We start from the raw sequence: 14554 nt of genomic DNA on the forward strand, positions 1-14554 counted from the left end.
AACCACATATCCATGTTCAAGCTCTTAATAGACAATGGATGTGATGCCAAGGCCTGTTTTTTCTGTCTCTATGGAGACAACCCACACCCTCCAGTCAACACAAGACGCAGCACAGGGTGTAACCAGTACTTGCATGGAGTCGAGGCTCCACATGCTTGAGCAAAACAGGTCAGGGGTGAGTTTTTTTTTGTTTGTTTTGATTAAGCATCATCAGCTGCATAAATTAATTTTGCCATTTGGATGTATGTATGTGTACATTGTATAAAGATTTATATTTCACCAATTGTCTTGTGTAACTACTTTTCAGTTCTGTGAAACACTGGCCGATCCCTTTCATACTCCCTGGGCAGGACCTATAATCTACCGGCTCCTTGATTACGTGGGTGAAGTGAAATTGTGCTCCAGAATCATTGAAGTTCTGGACAGCAACAAGGACTGGGCATAGATAAAGGAGAAAACTAGTAAGTCTATTGTGCAGATGTTAACTATATCATGCACCTTATTAATCCATTTCTGTTTTGTATTCTGTGTGAAAAAAACTACTGAAGGAAGCCATGTGAACTGCACACTAAATGTTTTTAATCTCAGTTTTGAGGTATTACACCAGCAATAAAATATTGAGTATATTAGAGATGCGAAATACACAAAGGGCTAGTCTGTAGTAACATATCAAAAGCATTTAATCAATACACAGATAATCAATTGGACAACTGAACAAAAGAACAACTGAACAATAAAAATCCATTTTGTTCACAGTCTGGGAAAAACAATTGGTTTGTTTCCTGTACGTCTGTTGTACTGTTGTTCATTTAACTGTGACACCAGTGCCAATAACCACTGAGAGTGTCTCAAGGCACTTTACAGAGCCCAGAGCCTGAACCCCTTAGAGCAAGCACCAAAGCAATGGTGGCAAGGAAAAACTACCTTTTAACAGGAAGAAACTCAGCGCACAAGGGGGGACCCAGCATGCAAATGTAATGGTTATACAACATATTGAGTCGTAATGTTAGGGTTAGGGTTATTATTAATAAAATGAGAGGATGGTTACGATCATACTAGCAGAGTAATAGAGGAACGTTTTAAGTCCAGACTTCAAGAGAAACTTCTGGATAGTCAACCTGGGCACTATTTTTAGATCTTTTTGGGTCGAAACTCCAAAATCGCTCCAGTATTGAGTTGGAATGCAAAAATCCGCAACTCCAAAATGGCTATACAATGGGCAAAAGCCAGCACGTCAAACTAAAACTGCCTGTTTACTTTCATATTTCCTACAGTTATTGAGGTAAATAGACGCAGGAGTATCTCTGTAGGGATGTTGTCAGAATAACATTTACTAGCCTGTTAATGGCGACAACAAGTTGTTTACTTTGACGTGCTGGCTTGTTCATAGCATTCCATTGTATAGCCATTTTGCAGTTGCCAGATTTAGCGTTCCATTGTATAGCCATTTTGTGGTGGCGGTTTTAGCGTTTTTGTATCAGCAGGAGTGAGCATTTTGACTATAAAGCTTTGCAGTAGTCAAGTGGCAAATACATGGATCAGCTTCTCTGCATCTGTTTTATATGAGCGTTGAGAGAAAGGTCCTGGTCGGCTTGAGGGTTGGATGTCAGTGAGAGGCCACTGAGACTTTAACATCTTCAACGCAAGCCTCAAGCTTAGCTAGTGGTGTTATTTCATCTGGCTTTATGGACAGGTATAGTTGAATATCATCAGCATAGGAATGAAAATTGATGCTATGCTTCCTTATTACAGAGCCTAAATGTAGCATGTACAAAGAGAAGAGCAGGGGTCCAAGTACAGAGCCTTGGGAGACTCCATAATGTACGTTTGTATGACTAGATGGTTCATTATGGACATGACTGATGATGGTCACAGAGGTAAGACCAAAGCCAGGGAAGTGCATAACCTTTGATGCCTACATGGTACTCATGGACTATTATCGAAACACATCCATTATCACATGCAATAAGTAGGTCATTAACGACTTTGACTAGAGCTACCTTATTGCTATGGTGGGCTCTGAAGCCTGTCTGGAAAAACTTGTTGGATGTTCTTTCTGTGTAGAAAATAACAAAGTTGCTTTGATACTGTTTTTACAAGTATTTTTGACAGGATAGGCAGGTTAAATATAGGTCTGTAATTGGCCAAGTAATTGGGGTCAAGGTTTGGCTTTATAAGAGATGGTTTCAAGTCAGAGAGTTATTTATTATTCAAAGTAAAGTCTTTAATTAGAGGTAGAGCGATCTTAAGCAGATTTGTATGGATAGGGTGTAATAGGCATGTTGAGGATTATGATGAGGAGGTAAGTTGTCAAGATATCAATAGGTGTGAATGATTGTAGGAAAACTCCAGGTCGCATGGGTGTTTCTGATTAGTAGTATTAAAACATGTTGAAGGGGCTTCTAGTCGATTGAGAGAGGAAAGAAGGTTGTTAATATTATCACTTATCGTCACAATTTTGTTATTGAAAAAATTCATAACTATTACAGGTTATAGGGATAGAGTGGTCAACTGCATTGTGGCTTTATTAGTCAGGAAATTGTGTTGAAGGGGAACCTTGGGTTGTTTTTATTTTTGTCAATTAGTGAGGAATAATAGTCAGAGTCATTGTCAAAAACCAGAGTTAAGCCCAGGATGCAGAAATACTGTCCTTCACAGATCTCTGCCATCCCACCATTGCCCACGCAAAGCAACATAGAGAGGGTGTCCTTGCCCAAAATATTTAAATAATCTATTCCAAACCGCCCCAGAACAAGACCTGTCCTTCTATGTGGCCATCTTGGATGTATGGAAATTGGTGCAAGAAAAATATGAACATATGGAAATAACATGCAACACTTGGAAGAGACAGATTACAAGCAATTACTGCTCACAAATAGGCCTAGTAAGTCAAACAAATTGACTACATACTTGGTCCCCTTAGTGATTCCAGAAAATCTGCATAAATGTGTCCGCACATCTGTGTATGAGCACCAGTGTATTTCGTTTTTTTTTTTTAGCTCAAACACAAAGCGTGTTTGATTAGAATCAAGGACTGTAACTTTAACAACAATACCTTCAAACCAATCAAATTTTTCCACGAACTATATCAGTCTTACACAACAGTTTGGGGACTTTTGGCCCATTCCTCCATATTAAAGTCTTTCAACTCTGTGATGTCAGTAGGCTTTCTTGCTTGACCCTCCTGCTTCGTTCTGCCACTTCATTTCTGTTGGATTAAAGTTGAGACTTTGACTCTGCAGTCACGACTCTTTGGCAGACTGACTTATGTGTTTAAGGCCTCTGAAGGAAGGGTATAGAAGGAAGGGTGGCCTCTGGGCAGAAACATAGCTAGGGAAAATATTCAACAGGGTAAGGCGGAATCTATGAAGCAGCACTATGGTCACCCCACAGATGGATAGCCTGACATTCTGCTGCAGACCTTCCTGGCACGATGCAGAATTTGTAGTTCTATCATTGATGGCATGCAGTTCTGGTTCTGGGACAGCCAAACAGACTACTTTCAGGCCATTATGTTATGCGAGGATAGCAAAACAGACGACACTTCTCTCTGAGAAAAAACACTGCTTCCAACTGGCCAAATTGATTAGCCAATTAGATGAGCTAGGGGACCCCTGGTTTAGTGGATGGATGGGTGAAAAACGGAACCATATAGCTTAATTGAGAAACATTGTATTTGGTTTTAGTCACTGATTACTTGTTATTATCAATACGTGCAAATCCATGAGTACCTAAACAAATCTGTAGGTTTATGTATTCATTGTCATGTTTAGGCTCTATGTTTGTAGTGCAATGCCAAGATCATTTCAAAGTTATTTGGAATGCTTACAAGGCACAGATTAAAACTATATAAATACAGCTGTGCATACCAGCAAGATGGCATTGTTGTAACTCAACGATTACCCCAGCCCCAATCATGCTCTGAAAGCTGACTCCTACCATTCTGCCAACATGCTACCCACAGAAAAGAGTAACAACTGCACTCAGTAGTAGACTACAACCAGTAGTCCTCTGAGGAAGCATTACTATGAACGACAAATCCCTCCTCCAGATAGACTGCTGGCTAATTTAGCAGCTTCTTATTTCTTCTATTTTATCCTTTATGTCTTTGTGTTCGTTAGAATAAAAAACATTCACTGAACTGGGGTCCTTCTATCATTGTAAGTCAAAGTATGGCTCTGCTATGCTTTGAATTCACTTATCCTTCCGGCACCCTAATTAAAGTAGAGTATATTGTTTCTTGCATCATTAAATGTTTTACATTTACATTGAATCATTTAGCAGACGCTTTTATCCAAAGCGACGTACAAGGGAGAAAACAATCAAGCCACGAGCAATAGAGACCTAGTGTAACAATAAATACTATTTTACATAAGAAATAGAAAAAAAGTGCAGGAATGTAACTACTGTAAGTGCAAGTTCAGTACTAGTAGAAGTGCAAGTTAAGAAGGGAGGTGCTCTCTGAATAGTTGGGTCTTCAAGAGCTTCTTAAAAGTAGAGAGGGACGCCCCTGCTTTGGTAGTGCCAGGCAGCTCGTTCCACCAACATGGAGCTATGAATGAGTATAGTCTAGCACAGACGGCAGTGCTAAACGACGCTCATTAGACAAGCGCAGCATCCTGGGTGTAACATTTGCCCTTACAAGAGCATTTAAGTAGGTGGGAGCAGAACCAGTAAATCACTCTGTAAGCAAGCATAAGTGACTTGAACTTAATGCGAGCAGCTACAGTCAGCCAGTGGAGCTCAATGAGTAGCGGGGTGACATGTGCCCTCTTCGGTTGGTTGAACACCAGACGCGCCGCCGCGTTCTGGATCATCTGTAGTGGTTTTACCACGCATGCCGGCAGGCCCGTTAGGAGGGCGGTGCAGTAGTCAAGGCGGGAAATCACCAAGGTTTGTACCAGCAGCTGGGTGGCATACTTGGTAAGGTACGGCCTGATTTTGCGGATGTTGAATAGAGCGAAGCGGCACAACCGGGAGACAGAGGCAATTGTGGTCGATGAATGTTATTTGGTCATCGATAATGACGCCTAGATTTCTTGCTGCTTTGAAAGGAGCAAGAGATAAGGAGTCGATGTTGATATCGATGTTGCGGTGTATGGCCTGTTTGGCTTGAAAGACCAACAGTTCCGTTTTAGCCAGATCAAGTTGAAGATGGTGATCTGCATAGCAGTGATATGAAAAACCATGCGAGCGGATGATGGGGTCCAACGAGGTGGTGTAAATGGCAAAGAGAAGTGGTCCCAACACCTAGCCTTGGGGCACCCCAGTGGTGAGGCGGTGAGGTACAGACAGCTGACCTTGCCATGACATGTTGAATGAGCGCCCAGTGAGGTAGGATTCAAACCAGGAGTGTACCCTGCCAGAAATGCCTAGTATAGACAGAAGGTGGTTGACTGTGTCAAAAGCGGCTGATAAGTCAAGCAGTGTGCTATAGCTTTAGTTGAGTACTTCAGACATAGTTCCCTGCCTCCTATGATGCAGGGGTGGAGCCCTGGGTCTGCAATTACTATGGAAAAAAATGTACTAACACAAGTCAAGTGACTGACACAGTACACAACCATCTTGTGGATAATAGCTCAGTTATGTCAACCTGATCCACTGCAACATAATGTTTCTATTTTACAAGCAGAAATCAGATGTTTTATTCTAGTTAAATGGTGGTAGCTGAAGTAGCCAGGTAGCAGAAATCCCCTTATCTGACCGCTGTTGCTTTACTATAATGGTGCTTGCTTTACTTTTATTGTTGTTGTTTCTCTTCTAATGTCATGCTTCATGATGCATCTCGGGGAATGTAGGTCAGGGTCGGCATCTTGCTGCCTGACTTGGGTAACTCCTGATACCTCTCTGGCACACACGGCAAGGACCCTGCTGATTTGCCTCTATTTATATTTTATAAACTCACGTTTCCATTGGATCAGCATTCCATTTACGAACTGGCAGGGCTGCAATTGTTGTCTTTTTTGTTTTGTTTGTCCTTCTGGGCCATCTCTACCATCTTTTTATCTGCTGTGTGCCTGTTTGTTTGCTTGTGTTACTAATTATATCACCCTCTTTGTTTATTTCCAGCAGAGGCTGAGTGTCCAGTATGGGGAGTGAAGGAGTTGCAAATCAGAATGAATGTCTTGTGATTCTTTTATTCATATTATTATTATATCCTTTAAGAGTTAGAATTAGTGTTCAGCAGAGGCACTCTTGATGTATATCTGGTTCTTACATGCGTGACTCTGTTCTCTGAGAGATAAGGAGAATGGGATGTTTCTGGGACTGTCTCACTACAGTCAATGCTACACCAGCGTGTTATAAAGAATAAAACCTTATTCCTAATTTGGCTACAATTGCTCCATTTATCTGTGGTACAAAATGACCATCAGGAGGCTGGTTCCACCTGGTGGCAGTGTGTATCCCCCACCCTGTGCCCTTGCTACAGTACTTGACCCTCACCTCGTATGTATCTATCTTTCTTTTTTATATTTTATATTATAGCTACCCCTTTACAACATTTTACTGTTTGCCTTGTTAATTGTCAATAGAATATGACAGATGGAAGGACACCTTGAGTATAGCAAACCTGAGTGCTTTTTTTCATTACCAACACTGGGTCGTATTTCCATGGACACAACTCTCCCCAGAGTCAAAACAAACCCTGGGGCGGTGTAGTCCGATACATCTTTATCTGGGTTGGCACCACCACATGCCAGACTTTGAAGATTAGAATGTTTGCAGCTGTGCAGATAATCTTTATTTATGGGGTGGTTCATGTAAAACGCACATGCTTTCTCTTTTAGTTTCAGAATACCTCATGTTAAAACACTGCCACTGTATAGTCCCTCATACTTTTTCCACATTTGAATAACATGGAAGGGCGTTGCAACTGCAGGGGATGGGGGTGTTGTTACCCCCATGCATTCAGCTGGCAGGAAAACAACAAATGGTCAGCGACGCTGTAAACCTGAAATCAAAGACCCTGTAGAAATGGTCCTTGAAGGTTAGAATGAGACACACAGATTCATTTGGCAGTCAGGCTTAACACAGCAGAGCATCCAGACCTTTTTTTTAAATAATAATAATAATAATAATAATAATTAAAAAAATAAAAATAACAACTATTACAAAGGCAGAAGGCTTCATCTTAAGTAAGTTAACATTTTTGCTGTTGGGCTGTTATGGTACTTTAAGTAACTGGAGTTAAGAATTGCACAAAGTAATTGCTGTATTACTGTACTGTCCTGCATTGGCTGTAGCTATACACCTGAATGAACTCTATCAAAGTTAAACTTGACAAATTCAGAGCTTTTTACCCAGGGAAAAATATAAAAGATAATTTGCTGATCAGTACTTGCAGGAACAGTAACACCATTAATACATCGATATGGATTATAGTTATGATAACCCTTACATTTTTCTATGAACATTGAATAATTGCACATATCTATCCTTATTTATTCATTTCAAAGCACCATCAGTTATTTTAATGTTATAGTTGGCTATCCTTAATGTATTCTCTGTAAAATCAACTGTGTTTTCCAATTTACTGTATACTGTATATATACGTATATATACACACACAATATTGTATTATATTGTTTATCATATTCAGTACCCATGTATTTATGAAAGCAATCCTACTCTTTCTGTTCGAACTCATTTCTATTTCATTCTCTCTGTCTCAGATCATACAGAGAAAAGCCTCAGACCTAGAGCTTCAAACAGGTGAAATGTTGCCTTCTCTTCACCCCAAACAAATGAGCTCTATCTGCTTGACTGTGGCAGTACAAATGCAAACATTCATGCTTCTTCCAATCTTTCAATAGCAAAATAACAAAACTGTTTGTTCCTGGAGTGCATGGAATCATCAAGACACCATCAACTTTTATTCATTTAAATTTTGAGCCAATTTGAAATGAGCAGATCCTACTAAATATAGATTTTAAGTGTAGCTGCACTATTTTTAAAACAGTCTGTATATCACTGCAATTAAAAAGAAAAATCTCTTATGTCTGACCAACCTTGCCAGATGAATTGATATACTGCATTTTTGGCATCATATTTCGTGAGGTCTTTAGCATTACATTTTGGACAGAAATCAGAATGTCTGCTCCAAGGGTGGTGGTGTTGAGTGAAATATCATTGCTGAAGAAATAGGTCACTTATCTCCTATAAATATCACAGACATAATACAAGCAAGGTCAAAGCGTGACGTTTGACCATGAGCAATGCTGAGTTGCACCAGAATGGTAATTGCATGCACATTCACACACTATTTGGCACACAATTGAATATAACAGTCTACTTAATCTTTCACTCTGCCAGATGCATCATGACAGCTGCTAGTGTCTACATGGCTGGGGCTAACATGGCTTATGAGGACTACAGCATCTACAGTAATCTATCTGAGGATGACTTGATCCAGCTTGCCATTGAACGCAGCCTGGCTGATCTCTTCCGGCCTTCCTCAGTGCCCTCACAACATACAACACAGGGGTCATCTTCTTCATCTTCTTCCTCTGGGGAACAAACCGTGCCAACATTTCAGCAGGTGCAGGGACATTTTAGAGCTCAGAGACAAGCAGCTTTGCATACTCAGAACATTGACGCAGATCTTCCTCAAACTGACAATTTCCCCAGGTGATACTGAGATTCACTATGTAATAATATGTATTATATGCACAGCTACCTTTTCTGTCTGAATTCACCAACTATGTATTTCCAGTGGCTGCTAGAAATGATAGCATTGTGGCCTCACCTTGTGAATATACATTGTTATTGGTAGTGAGAATTAGACAGATTTATATCTTTGTGAAATGCTCACTGGAGCTTTTAACAGCTTGGGTTGCTAACTTCCTGTCTTCAGGCTGAATTTAAAGTCATATCTGGCAACTCTGCTATTTCTGTTGCTGCTCCTTTTTATAGTGAAAGCCAAAATGAGAAAGTTCCTTTACGTGTCTCTGCTGGAGAAAAAGTGGCGATGCGGTCCTGGGGAAAGAGAAATGGATTGTTTGTTAGAGTTAGAGTGAAACCTACGTAAGGATACCTGCACAATTTTCATTATTCAAATAAAATTTGAATGTTACACCCGAATTATACACAAAACAATTACATGTAAATAAAGTGATTGCCCTACCAGAGCACTGCGTCCTGGTAGGGGTCGTTATCATTGTCATGAACCCTCTACCTCTCCATACATCCTGTTACCATTTATTTATTTATTTGAATAAAAATTAAACTATCTGGTATTCATGTTTTATATATGTCTTATAGGAACATATCTGCTCTGAACTCAGCCATCTGGGCGAATGATGTCAAAAGACTTCTTGAAATACTGCAGAACGAGCCTTCTGAAATTCTGAGTAAACCGAACAAAGAGGGCTGGATACCCTTGCACGAGGCTGCCCACTACGGCTCCGAGGAATGTTTGAGAGTGCTAATAAGAGGTATGAATGAGAGACAATCTTTCTGTTTTTGTGACGGCACAGTTTCTGGAATACTGTTTGCACTGTATATTTGTGATTAAGTGGAATACAATGTCTACAAGCCTCTTCAAAGGTGTCATTTTAATCCTAATTCTGTTTTCATTCTATCCAACTAAAAGCCTCTCCTCAACTTATCAACAAACGTGCCAACATGACCTGCACCCCTCTGATAGTGGCTGTGGACTATAAACACCAGTCATGTGTCCAGTGTCTCCTTGCGGCAGGAGCAGATCCCAACATACCCAACGAATTAGGAGAAACACCTCTCTACAGAGGTACTCCTAATAAAGGGATATTGAAGAGCTGCTCAATCCTACACCCACAACCAATGATCTGTACTTATCTATCTCTCAATAAACCCATCCTTTCTAGCTTGTGAAAAGGCAACTGAGGAACTGGTGGAGCTTCTACTGAAGTCAGGAGCCAAGGCCTCCCAGGCCAGCCTCGAGGGAGTGACACCATTACATGAAGCAGTGAATAACAAACATCTGGGCATGTGCAAGCTACTGTTGGAAGCTGGAGCAAACATAAGTGCCAAAAATGTTTACAGCATTGAGCCACTATTTGTAGCTGCCCAGGGAGGAGCCACGGAAGTATTGAACCTCCTCATTGAACATGGTTAGTTTCATCACGATTAAGGTCAAACTGGTCAAACAAGAAGGCATGCTGTTAATAATGCTGAAGTGTTGAACCTCCTCATTGAACATGGTTAGTTTTCATTTCACGATTGAGGTCAAACTGGTCAAACAAGAAGGCATGCTGTTAATAATGCTGACTTGGTTGTACTAATACTCAAATAGCCACGTGAAATACTCTATTGTTTTGTAAATGTATTCAGGTGTAACAACTTATCTCTTTTGTATTTTTAAGGGGCAATATTAACTCTCGTGCTAGCGATGGAGCAACAGCTCTGTATGAAGCATCCAAGAATGGTCATGAAGAGGTGGTGAAGCTGCTTCTGTCTCAGGGAGCAGATGTGAACAAAACAACTAAAGCAGGACTAACCCCTCTCCACATTGCTTCAAAGAATGGGCATGCTAGGTTGGTAGTTTGAAATCAACTTGAATTGCTTGCTTGACATTTAAAACATTTTCCGAAAGGCAGCAAACATGAAGTTCATATCTCAGTGCAACCAAATCTTTCAGGTAACTTCTCTGATGCTATATATATATAGTTTATAAGGTCTTTAATTTTCATTCTGTCTTTGGGCAGACTTGTGTCCTTACTGATTCCACTCACAGACAGAGAAGTTGTGCAGCGGAGCTACATCAGTCCGCTCCACCTGGCAGCAGAGCATGATAGAGATGAGACCTTGGAGATTCTCATTCAGGCCGGCTTTGACGTCAACACCCTGCTGTTGCCCGACCACTCCCAGAAGTATGACGACCGGTGCTGCACGGCCCTCCACTTCACTGTCCGCAGCAGCAACATAGATGCAGCCTCCATGCTGCTGGAGGCTGGTGCTGACCCTAATGTGGACGCTTTCAACCCCCTTCTGGTAGCCGTGAGACACGGAAATGCACCGATGGTTGCTTTGCTGTTGGAGTATGGTGCCGATGTGAATGCCTGCATGCCAACACACCCCACCACCTTCCCAGGGGCTTTCCTCTTCTGTTTGAAGCAAACGGCCATGTTCAAGCTCCTGCTGGACAATGGATGTGATGCCAAAGCCTGTTTTTCTTGTGTTCATGGAAACAACCCACATCCTCCAATCAAGAGAAGGAATCCTACCAGGGATGGCCTGCTGGAGCTGGATGATTGGTCTGATGAGGCTCGTCAGAGCACAGCTGCACAGGTTAGGAGGAAATGTGTTGCACCGGTTACAGCTGTGTCACTCATTGTGTATACGGTTTAGTGTATATGGATGAATACGGTGGTCATTTTTTTTCCCTTCCTAACTTATCTTTTATCATTTTCTGTTCAGTTCTGTGACATAATGGCCGATCCCCTTCACTCCTATTGGACTGGACCTATAATTGACCGTCTCCTAGATTACACTGGTCCTGTAAAACTGTGTTCCAGAATCACAGAACTTCTTGAGAGCAACCAGGACTGGGTGCACATCAAAGAAAAGTCAAGTGAGTACAATTAGTTACTTTCCAAATTGCTTTGAATTTATAGTTTTTGCCATTTTGGATGAATTTATGTTTAATAAACCATATTAGGAATACTTGTATGTAATGTCATCATGGGTTTGTTAGCCGCTTGATGTATTAAAAGTGTACAATAATGAAAGCCTGATCCAATCTAAGCGAAAGTGTTCGAATACTTCAATATTTATAATCTTGAAACATCCTTGAAACTTTCAGAGCCATCCCTCTGTTTGATGCATCTGTGCCGACTGAGGATCCGCCAGCAGGTGCACCACCAGAGACTGAAGAGGATGACCACTCTGCCTCTGCCGCGCCCCTCATCAAGTACCTGTTCTACGACAGGGGAGAGTCTTGGGAGGTTTCTTCTTGCCATTTGGACTGAGGGTGCCTCTGTTTCTAAACAGACTTGGTTTTTTTAAGCACTGACACTGTCAGTCAAATGATCTAACCAACAAAAGCTTGATTATACAAAGCTAAAATGATTTGATGTATGTTTTAGGTAGGGTGAGGATCATGAGCTGCACTTTATATTGAAGTTACTATTTTTTATTTTGTACTCTTTGTCCTTTGTTACACTGTACTATTATGTTGGGCACTAGCTTATCCTTTCAAAAAGATTAAACAACTATAATAGAAGGAAGATTGGGTAATGTAGGATACATATTAGTGATTGTATTAGTAGATAAAAGGGATTCTTGACTTTTATGATGGTTGTCATAGTGTTGTTTTTTTCCTAAAGCTTCACTCTTAAAACCAAAGTGCTAACAGCACCTATATCATGCATTTGATTGAGTCATATAAAGAAACTGTACACTCGCTGTGTTCTGCACGCAATGCAAGAGAATGGAAGGTAGATGCTGCATGACGAGCAACATTAAATCAGTTCCTATTTTAAAAATGTACACTTGTTTTATCATTCAAATCCAAGAATCTCAATTCATAATCTTATAGTATCATCACAGCTACGTGTCAGGTAAACTGGGCTGTTGAAGAGCATCAATATGGTCTTTTCACTCCCCCTTGCCAGCATACATGGAGGAACTGTTGGGCTAACTACATTTTGAAATCAATGCTGTTTAGCTTTCACCTCCAAAAAAATCCCCAAAAATGTGTCAACCATCACTGAATGCAAATGGTTGTAACACAAGAATGAATGTTTAAGATGGCGTTATCTTTATCCATATACATAGGAAGACCTAGAGCGGCAACGCCAGCGACATGGCCGGTCACTTACATTACTTTTGGAAACCAGGAAGTTATCCCACTGGGAGGGACCAAGGGGACAAGGAAGTGTTTTGCCCATGGAGTGAACAGGAGTACTGGGGGGAGAACTGGGGTCCAAAGTAATGGAGTGATAGTAACATTTCTCTGAGAACAATGATAAGACATACATCCTTAGGTCAATACATAGGGCAGTTAAACCTTCGTATTAAAGTGTTTTCCATGTAAAAGTTCCACTTCATGTTTATTCAGTAGACCATTTAGTGCTGTTGACAAATCCCAGACTTTCATGCATGCTTGTTTACACGGAATACAAGCTAGGCTCTAATGGCAAATAACTATGGAGGGACAAACGTAACACCAGATATTTAAAATAAATGCTAAATATCTTACTGTATGTTTATACTGTTTTTCATGGAAGTGAAACATGGAAGGGCAGTTTAAGTGTGATGTAATACCTTTGGGCGGGTGTTGCCGTGGTGGGTCACATATCATCATTATAACCTACGTATAATACATTGCTTTTACAGCTGTACCTAGCCTATGTTATGCAGGAAAAATGAATTGTATATTTTTTTTCCGTCTAATATATATTTTTATTTATTTTATTGTATTTGACCGAGCCTCTATTATCAGGTTAGATTACATATATATTAAAATATACTATTATGATGTGGAGAGAAAATAATAATTGCTATATTTTGCAAAAAGTCTGGCCAGAAATGGTAGACTATGAATGTAATTGTCATGGAAGAAGAACCCGCTCCCTATAAAGATACAAAGGGCTCATGCTAGCGAAAACACAATGATTCATAGTTACAGGTAGACTATACACTAATGAACACAGAATTATGAATACTATACTGCACCTTTTATTGTTTAAAATGGTGTTTTCATTTAAAAATCTGCAGTGACATTAATTTCCCTTATTTTGGAAGTAAAGGTATTGCTAGTAATGTGTCATTTGGGAATGATGTTTTTTTTTTATAAATCTTTTCCACAAGGATGGTTCCTGCCAATCTTCCATGCCCATCCTCCAACTCGTTTATTTAGTTTGCTTGGTTTTTTGTGAAAGTGCCCTGTGGGCAGGAACTTGCTCCCTGATACGACTGTGGAGCAGCATAGGGGCCAGCTGTAGTCCAAAGGTTTGAAATCTTAATGGTCGAGCTAGGTACCTGAGCTTAGTTTCACCGGGAAAACATTGTAGGCAACCATACCCTTCGGTGTGACTAGGTGCTTTCGGACCGGAGGAACTTCTTTAATGGTTCTTAGAACTGCTGGAGGAAGTACCCCTTTTAGGGTGTCCACACTGCAGGACCTGAGGATGATCATAGTTCTTAGAACGCTGTTTTGAGGGACTTATTTGAGGTTCTCTCCCAGCACAAGAGGAATCATGAGTGACCTAAAACGTACTGTGATTGGTCGAACACATACCCGTGTAAACAACAGGTCCTACCGTTACCATTAATAAAAAATGCCGCAATACCAACGGTTGGCCATCTTAACCAACATCACTTCAGCTTTCCTGCTGGCGGTGCAAATGCAAACAGAAAAAAAGCCCTTGAAGGTATGTAGTTCTCAGGGAAATACGTTTGCAAGGGTGACTAAGTGGGTAGTACCCTTTAATGAGTCCCAGTTTACACTGTTTTATGTGTGTATGTTACATGTTCTTATTTCCGCCTTTAGCATGTCCCTGCCTTTCATTTTCAGTGAAGGAACAAGTTGCCAGGCTAGACATCTCAAAATAACCACTCGTACCACATTCAC

The 14554-nt window shown here is 40.6% G+C and overlaps 2 protein-coding genes across 2 annotated transcripts; both read left to right on the forward strand.

The window, feature by feature from the left end:
• Nucleotides 1-185: 185 nt before the first annotated feature.
• On the forward strand, nt 186-10096 carry LOC105897074 (ankyrin repeat and SOCS box protein 2-like). Its single transcript, XM_031581666.2, has 8 exons — nt 186-461; nt 1753-1877; nt 7674-7713; nt 8314-8628; nt 8914-9024; nt 9262-9434; nt 9593-9748; nt 9846-10096. The coding sequence occupies exons 2-8, from the start codon at nt 1820-1822 to the stop codon at nt 10094-10096; spliced, it is 1104 nt and encodes a 367-aa protein (XP_031437526.2). The 5' UTR covers nt 186-461; nt 1753-1819.
• An 82-nt stretch (nt 10097-10178) lies between these two features.
• On the forward strand, nt 10179-12619 carry LOC122133548 (ankyrin repeat and SOCS box protein 2-like). The gene is made up of 6 exons (XM_042709966.1): nt 10179-10234; nt 10344-10514; nt 10686-11268; nt 11398-11551; nt 11783-11890; nt 12594-12619. Exons 1-6 carry the CDS (start codon nt 10179-10181, stop codon nt 12617-12619), a joined length of 1098 nt encoding a protein of 365 aa, XP_042565900.1.
• Nucleotides 12620-14554: the final 1935 nt, after the last annotated feature.

The sequence above is a fragment of the Clupea harengus genome, chromosome 15 (genome assembly GCF_900700415.2).
Source record: "Clupea harengus chromosome 15, Ch_v2.0.2, whole genome shotgun sequence".
In the NCBI taxonomy this organism is placed as follows: Eukaryota; Metazoa; Chordata; class Actinopteri; order Clupeiformes; family Clupeidae; genus Clupea; species Clupea harengus.